Source organism: Dreissena polymorpha, chromosome 7 (genome assembly GCF_020536995.1).
Source record: "Dreissena polymorpha isolate Duluth1 chromosome 7, UMN_Dpol_1.0, whole genome shotgun sequence".
Classification (NCBI taxonomy): domain Eukaryota; kingdom Metazoa; phylum Mollusca; class Bivalvia; order Myida; family Dreissenidae; genus Dreissena; species Dreissena polymorpha.
Window position 1 is genome coordinate 6,556,847 of NC_068361.1, and position 20,631 is coordinate 6,577,477.

At 33.7% G+C, this 20,631-nt stretch overlaps 1 protein-coding gene across 2 annotated transcripts; it reads left to right on the top strand.

Moving 5' to 3' along the window:
- Positions 1 to 777: 777 nt before the first annotated feature.
- On the top strand, positions 778 to 20,422 carry LOC127838666 (uncharacterized). 2 transcript variants are annotated; one of them, XM_052366533.1, is made up of 12 exons: positions 778 to 1,224; positions 1,900 to 2,050; positions 6,559 to 6,650; positions 7,088 to 7,159; positions 8,695 to 8,818; positions 13,374 to 13,474; positions 15,796 to 15,870; positions 16,568 to 16,653; positions 17,318 to 17,498; positions 17,866 to 17,890; positions 18,224 to 18,433; positions 20,171 to 20,422. In XM_052366533.1, exons 1-12 carry the CDS (start codon positions 1,090 to 1,092, stop codon positions 20,413 to 20,415), a joined length of 1,497 nt encoding a protein of 498 aa, XP_052222493.1. In that variant the 5' UTR covers positions 778 to 1,089; the 3' UTR covers positions 20,416 to 20,422. The 2 variants fall into 2 exon arrangements, with proteins under 2 accessions (XP_052222493.1, XP_052222494.1); XM_052366534.1 differs by lacking the exon at positions 778 to 1,224 and adding an exon at positions 1,375 to 1,535.
- The last annotated feature ends 209 nt before the right edge of the window (positions 20,423 to 20,631 follow it).

Consider the following 20,631-nt stretch of genomic DNA (forward strand, 5'->3'; position numbering starts at 1 on the left):
ACTGGTAATTCTCTGAAAATAAAAGGTGTACGCACAAACTGTATTTATGTCGAGAATTGATTGTAAAACTGTTCTATCTATTGAGCCTTTTCATTAGAGATAAAATTGTTTCATGCAGTAAAACAGTGTTACAATGACGCGGATATGTTTCCAATGTTCTGGTATTATACTCAAATCAGCCAATGGAATAAATGAAGTGTATTCATTCGTACCTAGCCGCGGGAAATTTTATTTGAATATTATTGGACACTTATAAAGGTCAGGTCAGGTGAAAAGCTGGCTTAATACAGCTTACGCCGAAAAATATTCATTTCACTTAGTAGACAAAGTGCCGTTACGATAAAGAAATTAACGGCAAGACAAGAAACTATTAATAATTCATAGACACTGTAGAATTGTCAGACAAACTGTGTGATAAATGAGATGCATTTTACACAATGCTTATACATGTACATATCCTATTATAATGTGAGTATTTTCAATGTAGATGTGGTCTTGTTCTATGAGGAGGAGGGGTGGCAGCCTGACTTCCCGGAGGAAACCTAAACTGTCCAGTATGATAACCACTTACCATAATTGATGTATATATCTTGTTCGCAATAATGCGTGCCTTGTGTTTACGTCAGTATGGCCGGAACTCATTAGTTTGTTGACAGTAGAAGCATACTTGTAAATGGGTTCAGTCCGTTTGAATGATGTTTGTTTTCGTGTCGGTGCAATTACCAGATAAGAATACGAACGTATATGCCCGTATATGCATTTCAACAAATTGGTTTGATCCATCAAGTTGACATGTTTATGTAACGATACATGTATATAAGCAATGCGTGTTGGACACTAAAAAACAACGAGGATTTAACACATAGGAGGGACGCTAGAGGTTTATCTTCTGGGACCCCTTAGTGATGGGGTCCTATCCGGATGAATTTGGACGGATTTTGTCATGTCTTGGACACGTTGTTAGTTATCTGGAGAATTACATGGATTTAGAAGTATTGCATTTACAACTAATTTAAAGAATTATATGGAATTGGAAACTTAATTTTAACAATTGAATAAAAAGCAAAGAACTATCCATCGAGTTGATTTATGTATGTGTTGTTATGGCACACAAACATACATGCATACAGGAACGGGGATTTAACAAATGTCGCAAAGAAGAAAAGCGCGTGTACTAAACCACTGCGCTTAGTAGACAGTCGCATGTCATTCCTATTATCGATGGTAAGGGATATCATGGTATTTCAACTAATTATAGCTTTGATAAAAACGTTACGATTATTGCTAAAGGGTTCTTTAAGGTGAAGTGCGATTGTGATGAAAGAGGTATGCAATAAAAGTAAGCCGTTCAGGTGTCAAAAGAGTTTAAAACAGAAACGAACTAGTCACAGGTCGTCTCGCAGAAACACCGAAACATATCGACTTTGCCACGGGTCTTTATCTTATTGTCCTGTCCGATGTTCCTAAATATTGTATTCATATCAGATAATAACGCAATTGACTGCCAGTAAGACAGTCGAACGAGCGCAGACATGGTATGTTCATTTGTTTTATTGTCAAGAAGCGGTGTTGTACTGCACTTTGGTGAAAACCCAATTGCAGTTCTCAAAACCAAAATAGACACAATGATACAATTGTGTCAAGTTGTACATCGAGCAATTGGTAAATACCTGTAGTACCGGTACTCAATATTGTGTTGTAACTTTAAAACGTTATTAGTTCATAAATTGAATGGCGCATTAGAAACCGTTAAACTGTTTCTCCCAAATGACCCGGGATCGAATTCCTGCGAATGCATTATTATTCAACGTTGGTTTTTTTTGTTATTACTGTCAAAATATAAATATTGAAAGCAAATAATCACACGTAAATGTACAAACGGCGAAGTCTTGTTTTCAGTCCTACATCCTGTGTTTGGTCAGTATCTGCGTGGTTCTGGTGGATGTCGGTACTATCCACGCAACGACGACATCGAACATCGTCCACGCAGCGACGAACAGCATCAACGCAACGTCGTCGACGCCGAATGAAGACCATCAACCTGTCCAAAGTAGTGTTTAAATTCTATTTGAATATAAAATCACATGACATAATGACCACTATATATGGTCAAATATTTTCATAAAATCCAAATCTATAAATGTTTCTTGTCGTCTTTGATTAAATACTGATCCACACACAATCAGGGTTTGTCTGGTAACCATTAGAGGCTACAATATTAAGTCAAGAACATTCGCAGTAATAATGATTCTGGGTAAGATTGATCGTACAAAAACATCACTATTTGTTGCAGACAGTCAGAAAATAAAGTTTGATGGAATAATGGCAACAAGTATGTGCTTTGACATAATTTTGAAAAGAAGAGGATCTATAAGACGTAACAAAATCTGCGCATACTTTTGGGGAAGTTGATGAACAATAATATCGTGTATGAAGGATAACATAAGATTTAGTTGTTCAGTTCAAATCGAATGTGAATTTGAATGAACTATAATATCGATAGTGCAACTTCATCAGCAATATAATTGTTGAAGAATAAAACAATCAAACGGACTAACTATTCTCATACGAAACAGGCCGTTTTTCTAATACAAATCGTCTTTTCTTTATTGTTGACAACGAGTGTTCCTACCGTCGAAAAGAATCTTGAATTGCTTCACTTCACGTAACTCATATATTTAAGAACACATATTAGTTGTTTAATTTAAGACAATATCAGACAATCTAACTTGATATTATGTACAATCGTGTAGGCGCTGACATTTCCTTGCATTTGCCCGGAGAAGAGATTTCAACACAGGCAATTTTTACTTTCAGAATCTAATTTAATTTTAAACAATTCCAATATTCTGTTCTGAGCCTTCCCTATTATGTCAAACAAAGAGGGTTTGATTTACCATTTAAAATTCAATATGCATAACGCATGTTTTAACAATGCTACGTTTCGAATCGCTTTACTATCGGTTTAATCGCTATGATATAAAAATGCATAAAAAACACAATAATACAAAACACATGTTGTTAACTATATTTTTGACACAATAAAACGTTCTATGAAGTTTATTAACAATTTTGATATGCAATAACATGTTTGGATAAGGTGACCTATTTTCTAATAACGAGTGAAGTTTGACGCCCTAGACCTAGAACCTAGCTATAACGTAATCATGCTGTAAGAGATTGAACCGGTATGAATAAGTTAGAACTGAGTAAACCATTGTGTAGATGTTCGATATGTCAACCTATCTAAAGTACACCGAGGTACACTAACTTCAAACTTCATTTTTATTCCGATATTCGAATATTTGTCTTCGAGTGTTTACGAGGGTGGACCGACTATTAGTTTGTCTGTTCACATCACACTGTAAAAGAAATTACTAATTACATAACCTTAAACAAAAAGTTGGCAAAACTTTTAAATTAAACATTTGAAAACAGTCCAAACTGTTTCAAAGGCCTCGAAGGCCTATAGTTGGTAAATAAGCGTTAATTTGGACATGCATTCTACTTTTTCAGGGTTTCAAGGTTCCATAAAGGTCAGCACAGATAAAGCTCTACAAATGTCTCTTGTTATCGGGTTCATACAGGGGCTATCTGATCACATTTGGTTAACTGTCGTTTGCACTTAATTTTCGTTTAAACTAAATATAAAAATGTTTGTGCTGCACTCTGTGAAAAAGGGGTTGGTTAAATGCAAGTGTCGTCCCAGATTAGCCGGTGCAGTCCGCACAGGCTTACCAGGGACGACTGAACCTTAACTTGATTTTAACTAAGAAGACACTTTATTGACACGAAACATATCATGAACGCGGAAAATGTCGTTCCTGATACGCCTGTGCACCAATATTGGACGACACTTTACGCACATGAATTTAACCCCTTTTCACAGAGCACGGTCCAATACCTAATTTTGTAACTATTAAACAAAAGGTTCGCATACGAATACCCCGATTCCATAATTAGGTATAGATCAGAATTCACCAATGCCTTAAATAGCATTGGAACACATTTCCGTATGAATCGGTGTCTTTATTTTGATACAAAGGTGTGCCTGTTTAGAAGCGATGTCATCATGATTTATGTTAATATTTGTAACTGTTATTGTTGACCTACAGGCAGTTAAGTCTACTAGTCCCCTTATCTTTATGTCTTTGTCACATTAATCTATTTTTATTTGACATAAAAGATACATGTGTTCTAGTTGGTCACGTTTTTAGAACACCTAAAGTAATTTAAAGTTCAAGCCTAAAGGTTGTTGTTTTGGGAAACATTTTGTATTGATTAAAAACAAAAACAAATTTTGAACAGGAATGTGTATTATTTTCAGGAAGTGTTTTGGTATGGCGATTTTGATTGGCAAACTTATATACTTTGTTTATTAAATATTCTTATTCATGTTCAGCAAAGATATTTATCGACTGTGGGCCGACAAAGTAAAACGCAATCCTTGAGGCTTCGCAGGGATATTTTACGCAAACACGTATTGGTCTATTGACTTCCACTTGCGATAATCAAAAGATTTTTATTTGAATGGCCAATACTATTAATTTTGTTTCGTTTCAATATTTTCATATGAATTTGATTTCGCTGATGTAAATGAAGTTTATGTAAAACTTGCTGCGTCGTCATATATCACATTGCACCAGATAAACCCAGATTTCTGCGTATCTAGTGTTGTATCATCGAAATTTCATGAACGTCCAAATGCGTTCTAATCAGACACAAACTGGTCCCTGGTGGTCGTGAAGCTTTACCGAAACACCCCGATACAAGCCGAACACGCTTAATTGGCTAGCTCCGACCATTGTCATCCGATAGTTCCGCGAAAGTAACAATTGTTTTATCACCAACCCTAATACAAAGCATCGTGTCTGTCTCGGATGGCAGCCAACAGTTTGTGTCCTTATTTTAATAATGTACACATGTGTTTAATTCCATTAAGGGATAGTTGCATATTTTTGTGTTTGAATATATTTGCAAACATTGTTTAAAAATACAAAATGTATTTCGTATAAAACAACTATGTTTTAAGGATAGCATTTTGCACGGACAAATACAATTCATTTGTCAAACATAGTTCTTCCCAGAACATAACAATAGCTTCCGTCAATAAATTATAGGTAATACAATTTTTCGCATATTGTTCTGATCCAAAATATGTGACGATGTCCCTTTTAAACATTGACAAGGACATAAATTGCAACAAACTAAATATAAGGGGATTATTAGCGACGAATGAGTGACTCGATGTCGTTTATTTGTTTTTAAAATATGTTTCTAATAGCTTCAGTCTTTTTGATAATTAGTCTTACCTGGACACATTGTATTTATATACTTCCTTTACGTGTTTAAAAAATACTTTTTCCAAGGTTTTCATTTTTTTAAATAAAAAAATGAATTAATGTACAAGTAAAAACGTAACATTTGATTTTTTTTAATCACAATAAAGGCAATGAAAATGGTTCTATAAAAAGTTTTCCTCCCTGGAGTTTAAGCCCGGGACATCTGAAAGTGGTATTTGCAAAATTATGGAGAAAAATATTAATATACAACCGTTTTCAGCAGGTTTGTTTCGTCACTATTGTTGTTTTCCCTGTTTGAGCATAACGCATACAGTATGTTTTGAATCTAGTACGACAGTGTTTACAATTCTCGTTTGGCTTAACCATGAACCACTCTCTTTAACAAAAAAACACACACTAACAACAAAATATATCCCGTATAAGAATGTGATCGACCACAAGGTCGTCAAATGGGTCAGTATGGCAAAATGATTGAGATCGTCCGTTCATTCGTTGCTAGACACTGGCGTCCGAACTCCTAAGCAGTTATAACTTCAAAATCTTACCAAATGATTCGCCCCTCCCATCATATATGTGTGTGACTTTTTGTATGTCGTGTGTAAAAGTAAAATGATTGTATCAATAAATCGTTTTTATAGGCACCATTTCAATGCTGTTTTTGGTATTTTGGCATTCGAAACTTTCACATTTTGTTAACGTTTAGAATGGTTCCAATATAAGAAGCCTTCATGTACAAAATGGGTGCAAGTTGCTCACATATAACTACTGTTATTTTTATTTCGTATAAAACTAAGAAGGAAAATATCATACAGGCTTTGAATAACACAACGCTTTTAGAATTTCGGATAAGAGAGTTTTCAGACAAAAACAAGACCGAAAAATACTTCTGATTTCCCATTTTGCGAATCTGGCGGAGTCCAAAAAACCAGTCAACTGGATAGTGTACTGATTTAGAAATCAGTATCGATGAAACTACTTCTTTACTACGAATGCAACACGTAAAATAATCGATTATTACTACTCTTCGATTTCATTAAAGTGATTCGCCCTGTTATAAACCAGATGTATCATCTCCATCTTCTGTCAGGTCAAACACTACCCTAACTCAACACAAAATATTTTAAGAAAACTGTTAATTTATTAACTACTAATACGATGTTATCTAACAAACAAACGTATGTAGCTAAAGATGCATTATTTTTAGTAAGATTGAGTTGTTTAACTCTATCAGCGTTTTGATTCCCTGTCGGTACAGGAGACTCTGCCCGGGGTCCTATGTGCATGGACTGCAAGCGTCTACCATCCCCCAGCCACTGTAACCACGTTATCAGGTGTTCAGAACACGAGGTGAGGGTCCACTCAGTGGAACTAAGAAATTTGGTATAGGCCGTCCAAGCTAAAGACGAAGTATGATGACTGGTGAAACGGATTGGCTACTGGTGTTAGTTGATCAAGTGCAATTAATTAAAATGCGTTAAAATCATAAGTTTTCTATCGGTTTTGAAAATAATAATCCAAATCAAACGGAATGTATTGGTGCGCATTGCTTACCATGTGATATCCAATACTATACTAATTGAATTTTTTTATAGAGCCTTAATGATAACTTTTTTGAAAGTATGAGCTGTAGACAATATAAAAATGCAAATAGAAAACAGGCTGTGCCCTAGTATTCAACGCAGTTCTAACAAAAAAGCCAGTATAAAGTCCGTATGTTTCAATTTAAATCCAATTAAATATTAATCAGTTTCTACTATATCGCTGACTTTTTTTCCTTTATTTAGGTTTGTCACGTGACCCAATTCGTGTCCGACGGAGGGCACGTGTTTTATGATACGGGCTGCCAGGCTTCTAATGTAAGTAACACATCACACACAATGTTCAATGATACGGGTTGTCAGACTACTTCTATAATTGTTCTGACCTGCCAAACTACTTAAGTAAGTTACTCATCTAAAAGGTGTTTTATTAAACGGGATGCCAACGCATGTATGCAAGTAACATATTTAAAACAGATTTGTAGGCCAATGGTCAGGTTAGATCGCTGAAGATACTGAAATAGGATTGAGAAAAGCATTCACACTGAAATGTTTATTAGGAACACAATGAAAATAACCATTTGAAAAGTTTACAAAGACTGTGTCTTTACGCAACTGTTGATGCAAATGTACTATTAGCAGCATGTCCACATACGAATGCTTTCGGGGAAACCATTTATATGACTAAACCCAACTAGATTATTTGCAAAATGTTAATTGAATAAATATTGGATTGTTATTGTAAGTTCAAAAATATACAGACTTCAAAAGTAATATAACCTCCAAAACATTCTGTTTCGTATTACACTCAGTATGCCATTTTATGATAGGATAATAAAATTGTATGCATTCAAATATTGACCACATATTGTTATACACATTCAAACATTATATATATATATATATATATATATATATATATATATATATATATATATATATATATATATATATATATATATATATATATATATATATATATATCCGGATTGACCTCCAGAATAAAACATAGTCAAGCAAAATGTAAAACAAACGAATTCATGCGAGAGTCTATAGACATGTTATCACATACATGCATGCATTCTTTTTATGCAATATTTCCACAATTCACCCATCACCATATGTATAAACTTAAGATGTTTAAGAACGTGCAACATCCTCCTGAGAGGAATCTATTTTCGATATCATATTTTTTGTAGACCATACACTCCTTGAATGCGTTAAAGAAATATACAAAAGAGATGACTCACGCAAAAAACTAAGTGTTTGCTGTAATAGTTGAATTGAAGTATTGTGACTATTCTGTAATTGATTTGAAGATCGCAATTAGCGTATAGCAGTCATAGAGTACTATATTTGGATGCTAAATCATTGACCTAAATTAAAGTCAGACTACAACTTAATAACGCAGCGATAGGAACCGGCGTCAAGATAACGATTCTTTCGAGTGTGGACACCGAAATTATACAGCATATTGTATCACATTATCGTTATTGGCGATTGTTGTTTAAACTAAGATGTATTTTTACCTCGTGATAAACAACAATAAAACCCAGTTAAGTGTGTTTAAGTATCATTAAGTATTTTGATATATTTGGTATGTTTGTCGCTATATCTTGTGTATTGTCTAGATAAAGACATCAAATTGAACAATATCATGCAAGATGAGGTCGGGAAAGGAAAGCATTTTCGCACCGCAGTCGAAATTGAACGTTCCACCATTGCTCGTAGCATAGATTGTATACACCACGCTAAAATTGTGTCAGTATTCAAACCTAAATAGTTATCTATATAATAGATTCGTAAATATATGTTTGCCATGTCAATATATTATTTTATTTGTGTTTTCCAAGCGATGCCCAGTTAACGACTGGGTTAATGACTCCATGGTCATTCGTCGAACCTCGGGGGACATTGAAACGTGCATTGAATGTTGCCAAGGCAACTACTGCAATCTCCAGGGATGCGGTTCACAACGTAAGTCGAGCAATGACGTCATTATTGGTCCAACCAATCCTCCTTGATATTTTTTTATAGTACGTATTTACTAGTCTTGCAAGCGCTCGAAAAAATATGTTTTGTGTATTTTAAAATTTTAACGGAAAAAATATTGAACGGTTACCTGGCTTTGCTCATGAAATAGCAAATATCCACTATATATTCTCCTTTATCTTTTTTTTATTTGCGATTATACGGTATACCTTGTGTTTACATTTGTTTTCTTGTTGTCAAAAATTATTAGCCTTGGCTGGTCATCAACTCGGTTTAAACCCTTAACACCTTCCACTGTCGTTTTAAGGTGGTTTTGTGTTTTCATATTGTGTTTCATGTTTAGTCCTGTATCGTAAAGGCAAATTGCCACTTGCCTCGTATAAAAGACTTCCGGAGGTTAATCAAGAAATTATTTCTGTGTATTTTTTGCGGAGTTTCTTTGTCATGTCTTTAACATTTCGTGTTAAACATGTTAATTTTTTAATGCTTCCTCTGTCGGGAAAAAGGGAATCATATGGTCGAACTACCCTTGTTCACACATTTTATAGCGTTCAATAAGTTACAGAAAGTTAAGAATTTTTAGATCAAATTGGAAACATGAAATGTTTTAAAAATAGTTCATCGATCCGAAAAAATATATCTATAAATTAGGTTCGAATGAGAAAACTTACACGTAAGGTCTAGAAAAAAATATGAAAACTATTGTTAACAGATGACATGCTAATTCGCTTTTATCGGTTTTCTTGAAATTAAAAATTAATTTTGCAATATGACATTTAAAATAAGGCTTTGAATTCGTCTGAATTGCCAAAGGTAACTTGGATTTAGATCCAAGTGACGGCATTTTTCGTATCGTTGGTTCAACGGTTTTCTTCATGTTATAATTACTTTAGATTTTTCAAAACGTGCAAAGCGTAATGATTTTGTTGTTCTTTGTTTTCTTTCAATACATTTCATTTTCCTCGTGAATAGGTGTGCGAGGGTCGACGGCATCCCACTTAACACCGTACATGTAGTTCACACGCCATAAATGCATAAGTAATTACATTTCATACATTTCAAAAGTTTATTACAACATAAACATATTTGTTTGAGTAATACTTTACCAAAACAACACTTCTAAAGCTTCTTATTACAAATAATGGAGTAGGATTAACAATACTTTCAATTTTTTTAACTATGACGCATATCGTCAAAATTAATAAATACAGGATCTTGCACGAGTGGTCGTTTTGTATTGAATTTATTAAACAAATCATCTAAATGAAGATAAAAACGAGGCTTGCCGCCGAGTTTTTATCTTCATTAAGATGGCGAGTTTAATAAATTCAATGCAAAATGACCACGAATCTAAGATTCTATTTATTACATGACCAACACATTTTCTTTTAAGTTTATGCTCTTTTCACCATTTATTCACATTGTAAAAGACTTCAACTGAAGAAATTCGCTGGAATAATGACGTCATTTCGTCAAGATTGACGTTATTTCACAGTTATGTAACTAGTGTAATAACACACGTGTAATAAACAAAATTGAGCATTAAATTATTTCACTCCTGGAGCGTAGGTTATGTTATAATTTTGTAAAGTACATGGCGGCGTAAACATAGCTATTTTCAGCTTTAGAGTGGGTATAGTTTTAATCGTTGAACACGTATAAATAAACATTGTGATCAAAACAAATGTTTAGTATAAAGGTATGTTGTATTAGCATGCCCCAGTATGAAGGAATGCATATTTAGAAAATTCGAAAAATGATTACATCCAGAACATAATTCAGTTATTAACTGTTTGACCTGCTTATATTCCACAAATGTATGTTGACTAGTTTCACAGTTAGTTTGACAGAAAAAAACAGGTTGCAGAAGTTGTATATCAAATAATTAGTAATAAGGAGTATGTACCTATGATTATATGTACACTTTTATAATCAACCAATGTAAATTAGTATCAAGCGTGATACGAACAACCATATCAACAATATGTCGCCATTCGTTTTTTTCAATATAATTAAAAAACAAATGACCACTCCTTTATACAAACTGGCGAAGACTCGTTTTCTTTTGCAAATTATGTCAAACATAGGTTGTGTACCCTTTGTGTTTGACGGGACCGTAGGCGTATTGGATTAAATGGGTTCGTAAATTCTTAACAAAAATCAAATATATGTTATCAGCAGTCTGCATCGGGATCCAAACAAACTGAACGCCGTGTTTGAACCATGCATTAAGAAATACACTGTTGTTTCCGAATTGTTGTGTCTGGGTAAGGGAATTGTGAAGCAAAAGCTGAGTTTTAAATGGATATTTTCTACAAGTTCCACAAATGCTTACAAGGTATCTTTCCAATATTCATTTATTTTTCTTATTAATTATTTTTTACGATAGTGAACCGCCACAATTATACATGTTTGTAAGAAATCATTGTATAAATGATATACATCAATTTTTCATTTTTGGATGACAAGTCTACGGATCCATGAACACTTAAGGGGAATGACAATTTAAAACGAGACATCATCTTTTGACAACCATTATATATGCTTAAGTTAAAATAGTTTTGTTCATTCGCATTTTACCATTCCACACAAAATTACAAAACAGTTCGTTGATCTCTGTGCATAGATAAGTTGGTAGATTTGGCTAGGAAACAAAGAGATTATTTCAAATTGGTAATGCTAAAGTTTTAATTACTTGAATTCGTCCAATGGTGTTAAAATCCTTTTAGACATGCTTTACATAAGGCTTTTATTTTTTTGTCGCTGTTATTAAGTCCTTTTTTTTAAAGATCAATTTAAAATGTTTACCCAAACATGTCAAATGCTTGTTGGTTCCAATTAAATTGCGATCACAATATAATGCCTTCAGAACTAAAGTTATGTTTACCTATCCAGACCACTTTGTTTTGGATATTCAAGTCCATGGATGCCTCTACAGTTTACAGATAGTATTGCAAAAGCACAAAACAACAAAAAGCGTTAAATGTTCAATTAAATGCATAAACAAGTGCGTCGATTTTGACAAAAGAAGCAGGATCAACATATAAGAAACGGTTGCAACAAAAACAATAAACAATACGCCATCAAACATAGAAGTGATATGACTACAATAAATCTTTAAACAGCTCGGCTGAACACTGCAAAGATGAACGAGCATATGCAAATCAGTACAAAATTATTTTAAGATTGTTGTCTAGTTGTTTTATTTCTTTGATATAGTGACCTTATAAGTAGCATAACGAATATGTATACATATACAAATATAATGTTATCATGACTTGACTAGATTGATTTTATTTGTAAAACTAAATGCATAGTACTAATAATTCCTCAAGGTTATTATTGTCAGTTCCATGTGATTGTTACAATAACCTAGATATTACAGCTTCTTGTTTGCAATGATACATATTATGATAGCACATATCTTAAATAAGATTTCAAAACTGGTTACATTTATATGGTTTGGAGCAATATAATTATCTACGTTATAAAACTATAATACAATTGGAGCAATGACAGTGAATTAGATTGTATTGAACATCTTAAACTCACTTATAGGAAGCCAGCGTGTCTAAATATGAAGTGAGAATGCTAGATAAAAGGTGTTAACTGAAAACAAACAGATAATCTTTATTTCAAGACATCTTATACCTTCAAAATAAACAATATATTCGCAATAACAAGTTAAAAGGAACGCTTTGCATTGAAGGTATCAAGTGCATACATTGTTATGCAAGCTGTAACACCGAATTATTTTTACCATTCACACTTACCACTTTTATATCTTTATTTAATCATGAACAGCGTAACAAAATGTATAGTATATGCAGTATCAACATGTATATTTCATTACATTTTATGACAAACATAAACTATGCATCATTTAATCATTTATAATAAAACAAACACGTTTGTTAAGGTGTCATGACTAGCGGGGTATTTTATTGAATGATTTCTAAATGCATGTGATATTGCTCAATTTACGTGCATATTTAGACACACAATTATATACAGACATAAACATAATTGAATGTTCAACATACACAACAGAAAATAATACGTTTAAGAGAAAAACATACAAAAGTAAAAATATGTACTCACTTCGTATAAACTGTCTCTTAAATTTATAAGTGCTAAAATACAAATATTAATGCCATAGTATGTGTATATTCAAACATATACTGTCGTAAACATATACAGCCAATTAATGCTTACAGTTCATACATACTATATGTGACTTGTTTGATGGTACTCTGTTTTTCGCACTTTCGGGGTTCTCTACACGCTCGGAGTAGGAATGTTTAGGCCACGTTTGTTTTAGCCAACTTATTAACTACATGATCTATTTGCGTGGCATGTTGGTTTCCTTTGAATAGCGAGAATATTTTCCCTTCAAATGACCACGATTTTTCGACTGCGCTAGGCTGATTTAGACGGACTGAGTAAAGTACATCTGCATGTAGTTTGATAAGATCGTAGAGGCAAAAGCGTAGTTAATAAAAACGTTTAATAACAGTTATCATTATCATAATATTCCCAGCTATACCAGATATCAACATCCGTGGACCAATGTGTTTCCAATGTGATGTACAGGACACTCTTGATTCCTGTGAGACCGTGGTCAACTGCGGACCGACCAACGTGGGTTATATTAATAACAACTTGAGTCGCTCTCTGAGAAAAAGGGGTTTAATGCATGTGCGTGGTGTCGCGTCAGGATAGCCTGTGCAGTCGGCACAGGCTAATCAAGGACGACACTTTCCGATTTTATGCTAGTTTTAGTTGCAGGAAGCCATTTCTTAGCAAAAATTTAGTTAAAGCGGATTGCCGTCTCTGATAAGCTTGTGAGGACTGCAAGGCTTATCTGGGACGACATTTTACGTGCATACTTCAAACTCCATTTTCTCAATATTGTTGTTTTCATTTTTATTGAGATAATATTTTATTACCAAATATATGGAGAATACATGGTTGGTGCCGAGATGGAGAAAGTTTATCCGGTGAGGCTTAGAAAAAGAAAATAGGGCGAGCTTTAGCGAGCCCTATTTTTCTTTTTCGGGCCGAACCGGATAAACTTTCTCCATCTCGGCACCAACCATGTATTCGATTTATCCTACTTCATGCCGTTGACACATTTTATCAAAGACAAATGATTAATTTACATAACAATATAATTATTCTTGTCGGGCCTCCTACATTCCTGACGACCGAATAACTACCGATTGTGTCACGCTAAAAATAGTTCCACATTAAACTGTTCCTTTTAATACTTTCCTATCGAAAATATTAAGAGAAGAAATAAAAAACGAACCGAGAATGTGATATTTTTCTTGGTAAAAAAATGAAAACAAAATGCATCAGCAAAACAAAAACTAAATTTTATTTACCTTAATGACAACTTTAATCCATTGCTTATAACAATAAATGTACAACGATATACACATTCATTGTCTGTTCTTCCATCCCTTTGTCGAAATCCATTTTCTGTTTTTCCATCTCTATTATCGGAATGTATTTTAAACCACACTCTTTTTTGATAGCGTTTGTATCGAATGCTAACCATTCTGACCCAAAACCTGATTAACGAAACCGTAATCCTGTCGTAGCGAATTATTTTATTCCTATCGAAGTTAACACGTATGAATGACAAACACACACTCCGAAAATCGTTTATGATTCGTTCGATGCTTTAAAATATTAAAAAATACTGTTAAAACCACCACGTCAAAATAGTTGTCCCTAAAATCCGGAGAGAAACTAGATAGTATGTTTTGTCTGAGAAATGACGTCACACTAGATACGTCATAAATTGCGTAATCAAGTAAATGAACATGATAAATACAGAAGTCTGGTTCGGTAATATATTTTAAAGATGATAAAAATAATGATATATAATATTACGATAACATTAATGATGCGTCCCAAAAAATTTCAAAGGTCAAATATTAGAACATGTTAATCGGCGCGTATGAATACATACTTACGGTTAGATCACGGTCTAGTGATGTACTGCCGGATATCAACTAGTTTATCCGACCCTGCTTTATTTGGTCAATGTTTGCAACTGAGGCAGGATAAATGATGAAGGCAGCGTCATGCGAAAATGGATCTTATGCATTAGCACAGTCTGGTCAGGAGCCGTAAATGAGACCACGACACCTCATAGTTAACAGAACAGCTCCTGACCGACCTGCGGGCTCATAATATACATTCAATTTACATTTCGTTAAGGATTTTATCAAGGATTTTATCAATACAGATTCCTTCAAAAACATCGAACTTTAGAATAAAGTAGTAAAAACAATTATAACATCAGCAATATTATTTTATAGATATTGAGTCGTTATTATATTGTACATTTTTATGAGAAATTATTATATTAACTGTACGATAATTATCGCAAAAAATAAGTATTATATTTATATTTTAAGTACCGTAAATAACCGGGTTTAAAAACGCTTGTTCCTATTATTGGAATTAATAATGTTTCTTCCAATAGGGTTTTTACATATTTTTATTGTTCAATAGGTTTTAAGTATTGTGTTTATCATCCAATAAGGTTAACACAAACTTTTTCGTCGAATAGTGTTTACGCATACTTATATATTCGGACCGATGCATACATTTTCTTTCAATAGAGTTTAGGAAAACTTTTACCTTCCAAATACATTTAATCATATTTTATCTAACTAAAGGGTCTTATCCTTCTTTAAACATTAATTATTAAACCTTTTTACATACATTTTTAGCTTCAGTTTTGTTCGTGCACATGTTACAAGCGATAAATGACAACATATCAGTAAATAAGTGAGATACCTTTGTTAAATTTTTACTCGATTCTAGTTTGAAGACTATTATATAGTTATGCGTGCATACCAGTGTAAAAGTAATGTTTGCAAGCTATTGCTTTCGATGGAAAAAAGATAACAGCATAGAGGATAAAATTATATGTCTATTCCCAGGAATGTTTCCTGTCTACCCTAGTCATCCCTCTTACCAACGAAGTGAAGTATACGAGTAAATGCATGACCACTAGCGTAAGTTCTTGAATTACCTAGCAAAACATGTTCTTCTGAACTGCGTTATATCTTTTCCCGTTTATATAGAAGAGTTAGAACTAACAATTACATCAAACCGCGACTTTTTTTTAGCTCACCTGAGAACAACGTGTTCATGGTGAGCTTTTGTGTTCGCCTTTTGTCCGTCGTCCGTTGTGTGTTGTGTGGCGTCAACATTTGCCTTGTTAACTCTCTAGATACCACATTTATTGTCCAATCTTCATAAAATTTGGTCAGAAGATTGGTCTCAATAATATCTTGGATGAGTTCGAAAATGGTTACGTTTGCTTGAAAAACATGGCTGCCAAGGGGCGGGGCATTTTTCCTTATATGGCTATATATGGCTATAGTAAAATCTTGTTAACACATTTATTGTCTGATCTTCATGCAACTCGATCAGAAGATTCATCCCAATAATATCTTGTATATATGTTATTCGATTATGTATGTTATTCAATTACAAAACTGTCACAGTACTTTAATATTATGTAATATTCTAAATCGGTTGGCACTAGTTTTCGGCAAACTGTGCAGACCGAGTTATGGCCTCGCTTTAAAAACATCACACACTTGTTACTGTGTGCAACGGCAATCGTAGACGTATTTTTCTATTAAAGAAAAGAAGAAATGTTTTTTTATTACTTGTTATATGATAATCCAAATATTTTGGTCTAAGGCGTGCGATACACTGCGCAGTTCCGGACTAATTGGGAGGAGAAGCACTGCGTGTTTTGGCTGCTGCCAGGAAGACTTCTGTAACACGTGAGTCGTATATTCATAGAAACGATCGGACAAACAATAAATACAACCCGAACAAAAAAGCATTACAAACAGCATAACAACGACCAACAACTGAACAACAAAAACAATTTGACACAAACAAAACATATTACAAAGATCAAGATCTGCTAATATTGATGCTACTGCTGCTGCTGGTACTACTGCTACTAGTATCACGTGTCGTTAATAAAATGATTGATACTTCATGTGCCGTAATGTACCGTTTAAGATTTGTATCCGACAGGGAATCGAGAGTGCCACACCGACGCAGTATATAACGTTTAGTAAACATACCGTACGATAACTATATTCAGTGCACTTTACGCCTAGGTTTCGAATGTTACGCTGGTGAAACTGTTTACTGTATTTCAGAAATTGTTTACGCTGTTTCCGTGATGTGTGTGTGCGTTATGTAGTTGGTTTGCTGGTGTTTGCTTTACAGTCATTGTTCTCGAGTACACTGGAAAGTCACCGGCACCGCATCTACATCTATATGTTCAATTTATTTTATATACAGTATTCAGCATGTATATGCGGTACTTGTACACATAGATATTATAGGATAAATTCCTATATAGTAAAGCAAACAATGTCCATTATAAACCCCAATGAGTGTTTTTGTATTTTATGGTCTACCTTTTTATAGCAATTGCTCTCGAGCACATTGGGTGGTCACCGGATCCACATCCACAACCGAAACTTCAACCACTCCAACCAAGCCTCAAACAGCACCGCCCACAACCACCCATTTGACCGTGCCATCCACAACAGAGGCGACCACCACTACCACCCCCACCACAACCACCCCCACCACCACTATCGCCCATGTAACGTAATATAACATAACTTTCTGAATTACCTATTAATACATAGACATCTGCATGAATGTAAAGCGTACAGAATTCAACTAAAAAGATGAAAATCATCGCTCTAGAATGTTTCGTTCAACAAGTTTAATACATTGCTGCTATTTAAAAGAGCACATTATACTGTGATTTTGGACGAATTGAATGTATATTACTACAAAAGCTACACGTTGTATACAACACCAAACAAAACGGGAAAAAACAGAAGAACACAAAAACCCAATTACATCTACACTTCTTCATAAATTTTGACTTTTCGAACATGCTTTAGTCTATTTCTCATATAGTCTCTTTTCTGGTAAATAGTTCTTTCGTCTCTATTTTTCAGACAACAACCCTCCGATTGTCTCAAGGTTTGTTTATTGCTCTGTTTATTTTAACAACGGCGTAAATTATAGCAAATTACTGGTGATTTACATTTGAAAACGACAAACTTCAGATCTCACGTCCGACTCTAACATCGGCAAGCTTGATTTCAACTTGACATTGATGGACGCTGTTTAATGAAGTAAAGAAATACAATTATATGAGCAATTATAATAAATACTTTAACCAACTAATTGTTCCAGTTAGACATACATAATTAATGAAAATTATCAAAATGAACGTATAAACTGAGAAAGAGGTGTTGTTTTGTATTTGTTTTGTCAGACATACTTTGTTTAGACTTGTATTCATCTTTTTAGAGCAGGTTTGTAGAAACGCTGGCTACAGATACATAAACGTAACCGTATCCGACAAAATCTATCACTACTGTGTGCGCGTGCGCAATGACATACAGTTGTCATGGCATCAGGCCCATAGCACCTGCATATACGATGGTGGAAATCTCGTTGTGTTCCACGACAAAGACGAGGGAAAAGCCTTCGACATATGGCTCCATTCACTTAAAAACCGTAGGTGTTATGCTGCAGTCAACCAAAAAATATACCTCACAGCATTGAAAAGGGGCATCAGATGTAATATATATATTAAACGAAATACGAATTAGTTTTCATTAAAATAGTCGTGAATATATATATATATATATATATATATATATATATATATATATATATATATATATATATATATATATATATATATATATATATATATATATATATATATATATATATCGTATTTTGTTTGCAAATTCAATTCATTGTGGTATGTTATGTTTTTGATAATATAAATTATCATTAATAATTAAGTTTGTTTTATGTTTTTAAGCTCTTGGTAAATATAGACTTATGATAATATTAATTATTACCAAATTAAAGTTTATATATTTGTGTATAAATATAAAATACCCTTTAATTAATAAAAAGCTGTAATTGAGTATGTAAATACGTTCCTTTTACATTTACAGTGTAAAAGTATAAATAAGGAATGAAATAAATACCACTTCAACATTAAGAACGAATTTCAAAATAAACAAAAATTGAAACACAATAATTTAAACAAAAATCAATCATAGTTATGATTCGTAGTATATAATGAAAAGTAAATGGTTGTCCTACCACTGTGCGAAAATTCAATAAAAGATTATTTCAAAGGACACTATTCTTGATTGCATTGTCTGCCGTGCGTTTCAACCTTTTTCCATATGTTTAGTTTGAGGACAATATTTGAAAAAAATACAGGCGTGTTATGAATGGCCTTTCTTTAATCGAAACTCGACCTTTTTCGCCATCTTATTTTACGCCGGAACGAAAGCCGTTGGACTCAATTTTGAATTCGCCAAACAGTGTGATTGTCAATGACGGCATATTATCTTGTAAACGTTGTCCATGATCGATTATCAAACCAAATCACCTGGTAATTCTGGAGTTATCTGCCTTATTTGAAAAATGTTCAATAGTTTCCATTCAACCAAACTTAACACGGAGACACTCTTTATAGGCCTAACATTTTAGTCGTATTGTAGATCGATCAAATTTCAATACGATAAATATGAATATGTCTCTCTTATTTTATCTCAAATAACCCTTATTCGCCCTCTAAATGTCACCATTACACATAGGATCTTAAAAAAATACTGAACATCTGTTTCATGCTTGATGATTGTATATCAAATCAACTGTTGAACAATGACTCATTATTTAGCGAACATTTAGAATGTTCAATATTTTAACTGTCGCAAGTTTCCTACCGACCCTTTTAAATCTTATGGAAAAGGCTTATGAAATAATGTTCAGTCGAATATGATATTCGTATAAATTTATACAGAAATAAGTGGGTCTAATGCCTTATTTATCTCAAATGGTCTTATTTCAAAATCCCATTATATTTGACCCGATCTTCACAAAACCTGATATTTAATTTGTAATCTAGAACGATGACTACTGTTTTACAAATGAAATAGTTCACATTTTCGCTACATTTATGTCAGTTATGCATGAATAATGTGATTATGAGGTAAGCATATGTCTCATAATGGTCCGTACTTCATTGTTTTCTTTTTCTACACTCTAATGCAATATTTAGTACAAGTTAAACATATAACATGAACAGTTTTAAGTTTCCTGTTTGTTTATGTTGTGTTGTGTTTTGTTTTATTTCTTGCTGTTTGCATTCAAAAATGATTAAAATAAAAACACACAAACACCAAGGCACAAACGTATTCGTTAAAAAATCAACACATGTTACAGTTGATCGTGCTTGGGTTGGGGCCACGGACGAGGGCAGTGAAGGCAACTGGACGTGGGTGGACGGCGTGGCAATACGGGCGGACTATTTCGGGCCGGGGGAGCCAAACGATGCTGGATGGTTAAACGGAAAACATGAACACGAGAATTGCGCGGAGGCTCACTATTACGATCAACAGAATCGCATGCTTTTGATCGACAATATGTGCGAAGTTTTGTCGAACTTTATTTGCGAAATAAAGCTATAAGCAACCACATTGAATTATGTATGTTTTTGCCCTGTATTTACACTCCGGTTTCATATTCCTCCGGTGGTCGATTTTTTTCGGAAGGTCATTTTTTATTGATATTTATTTATTAATTAGTTTTATTGACTACGATTCATCCATCATATCCACTTTCAAGCGATCCCTTTGTATTATTTTTGAAAGTGACGACCCCAAATCGTTTTTTAAAAGTCAATA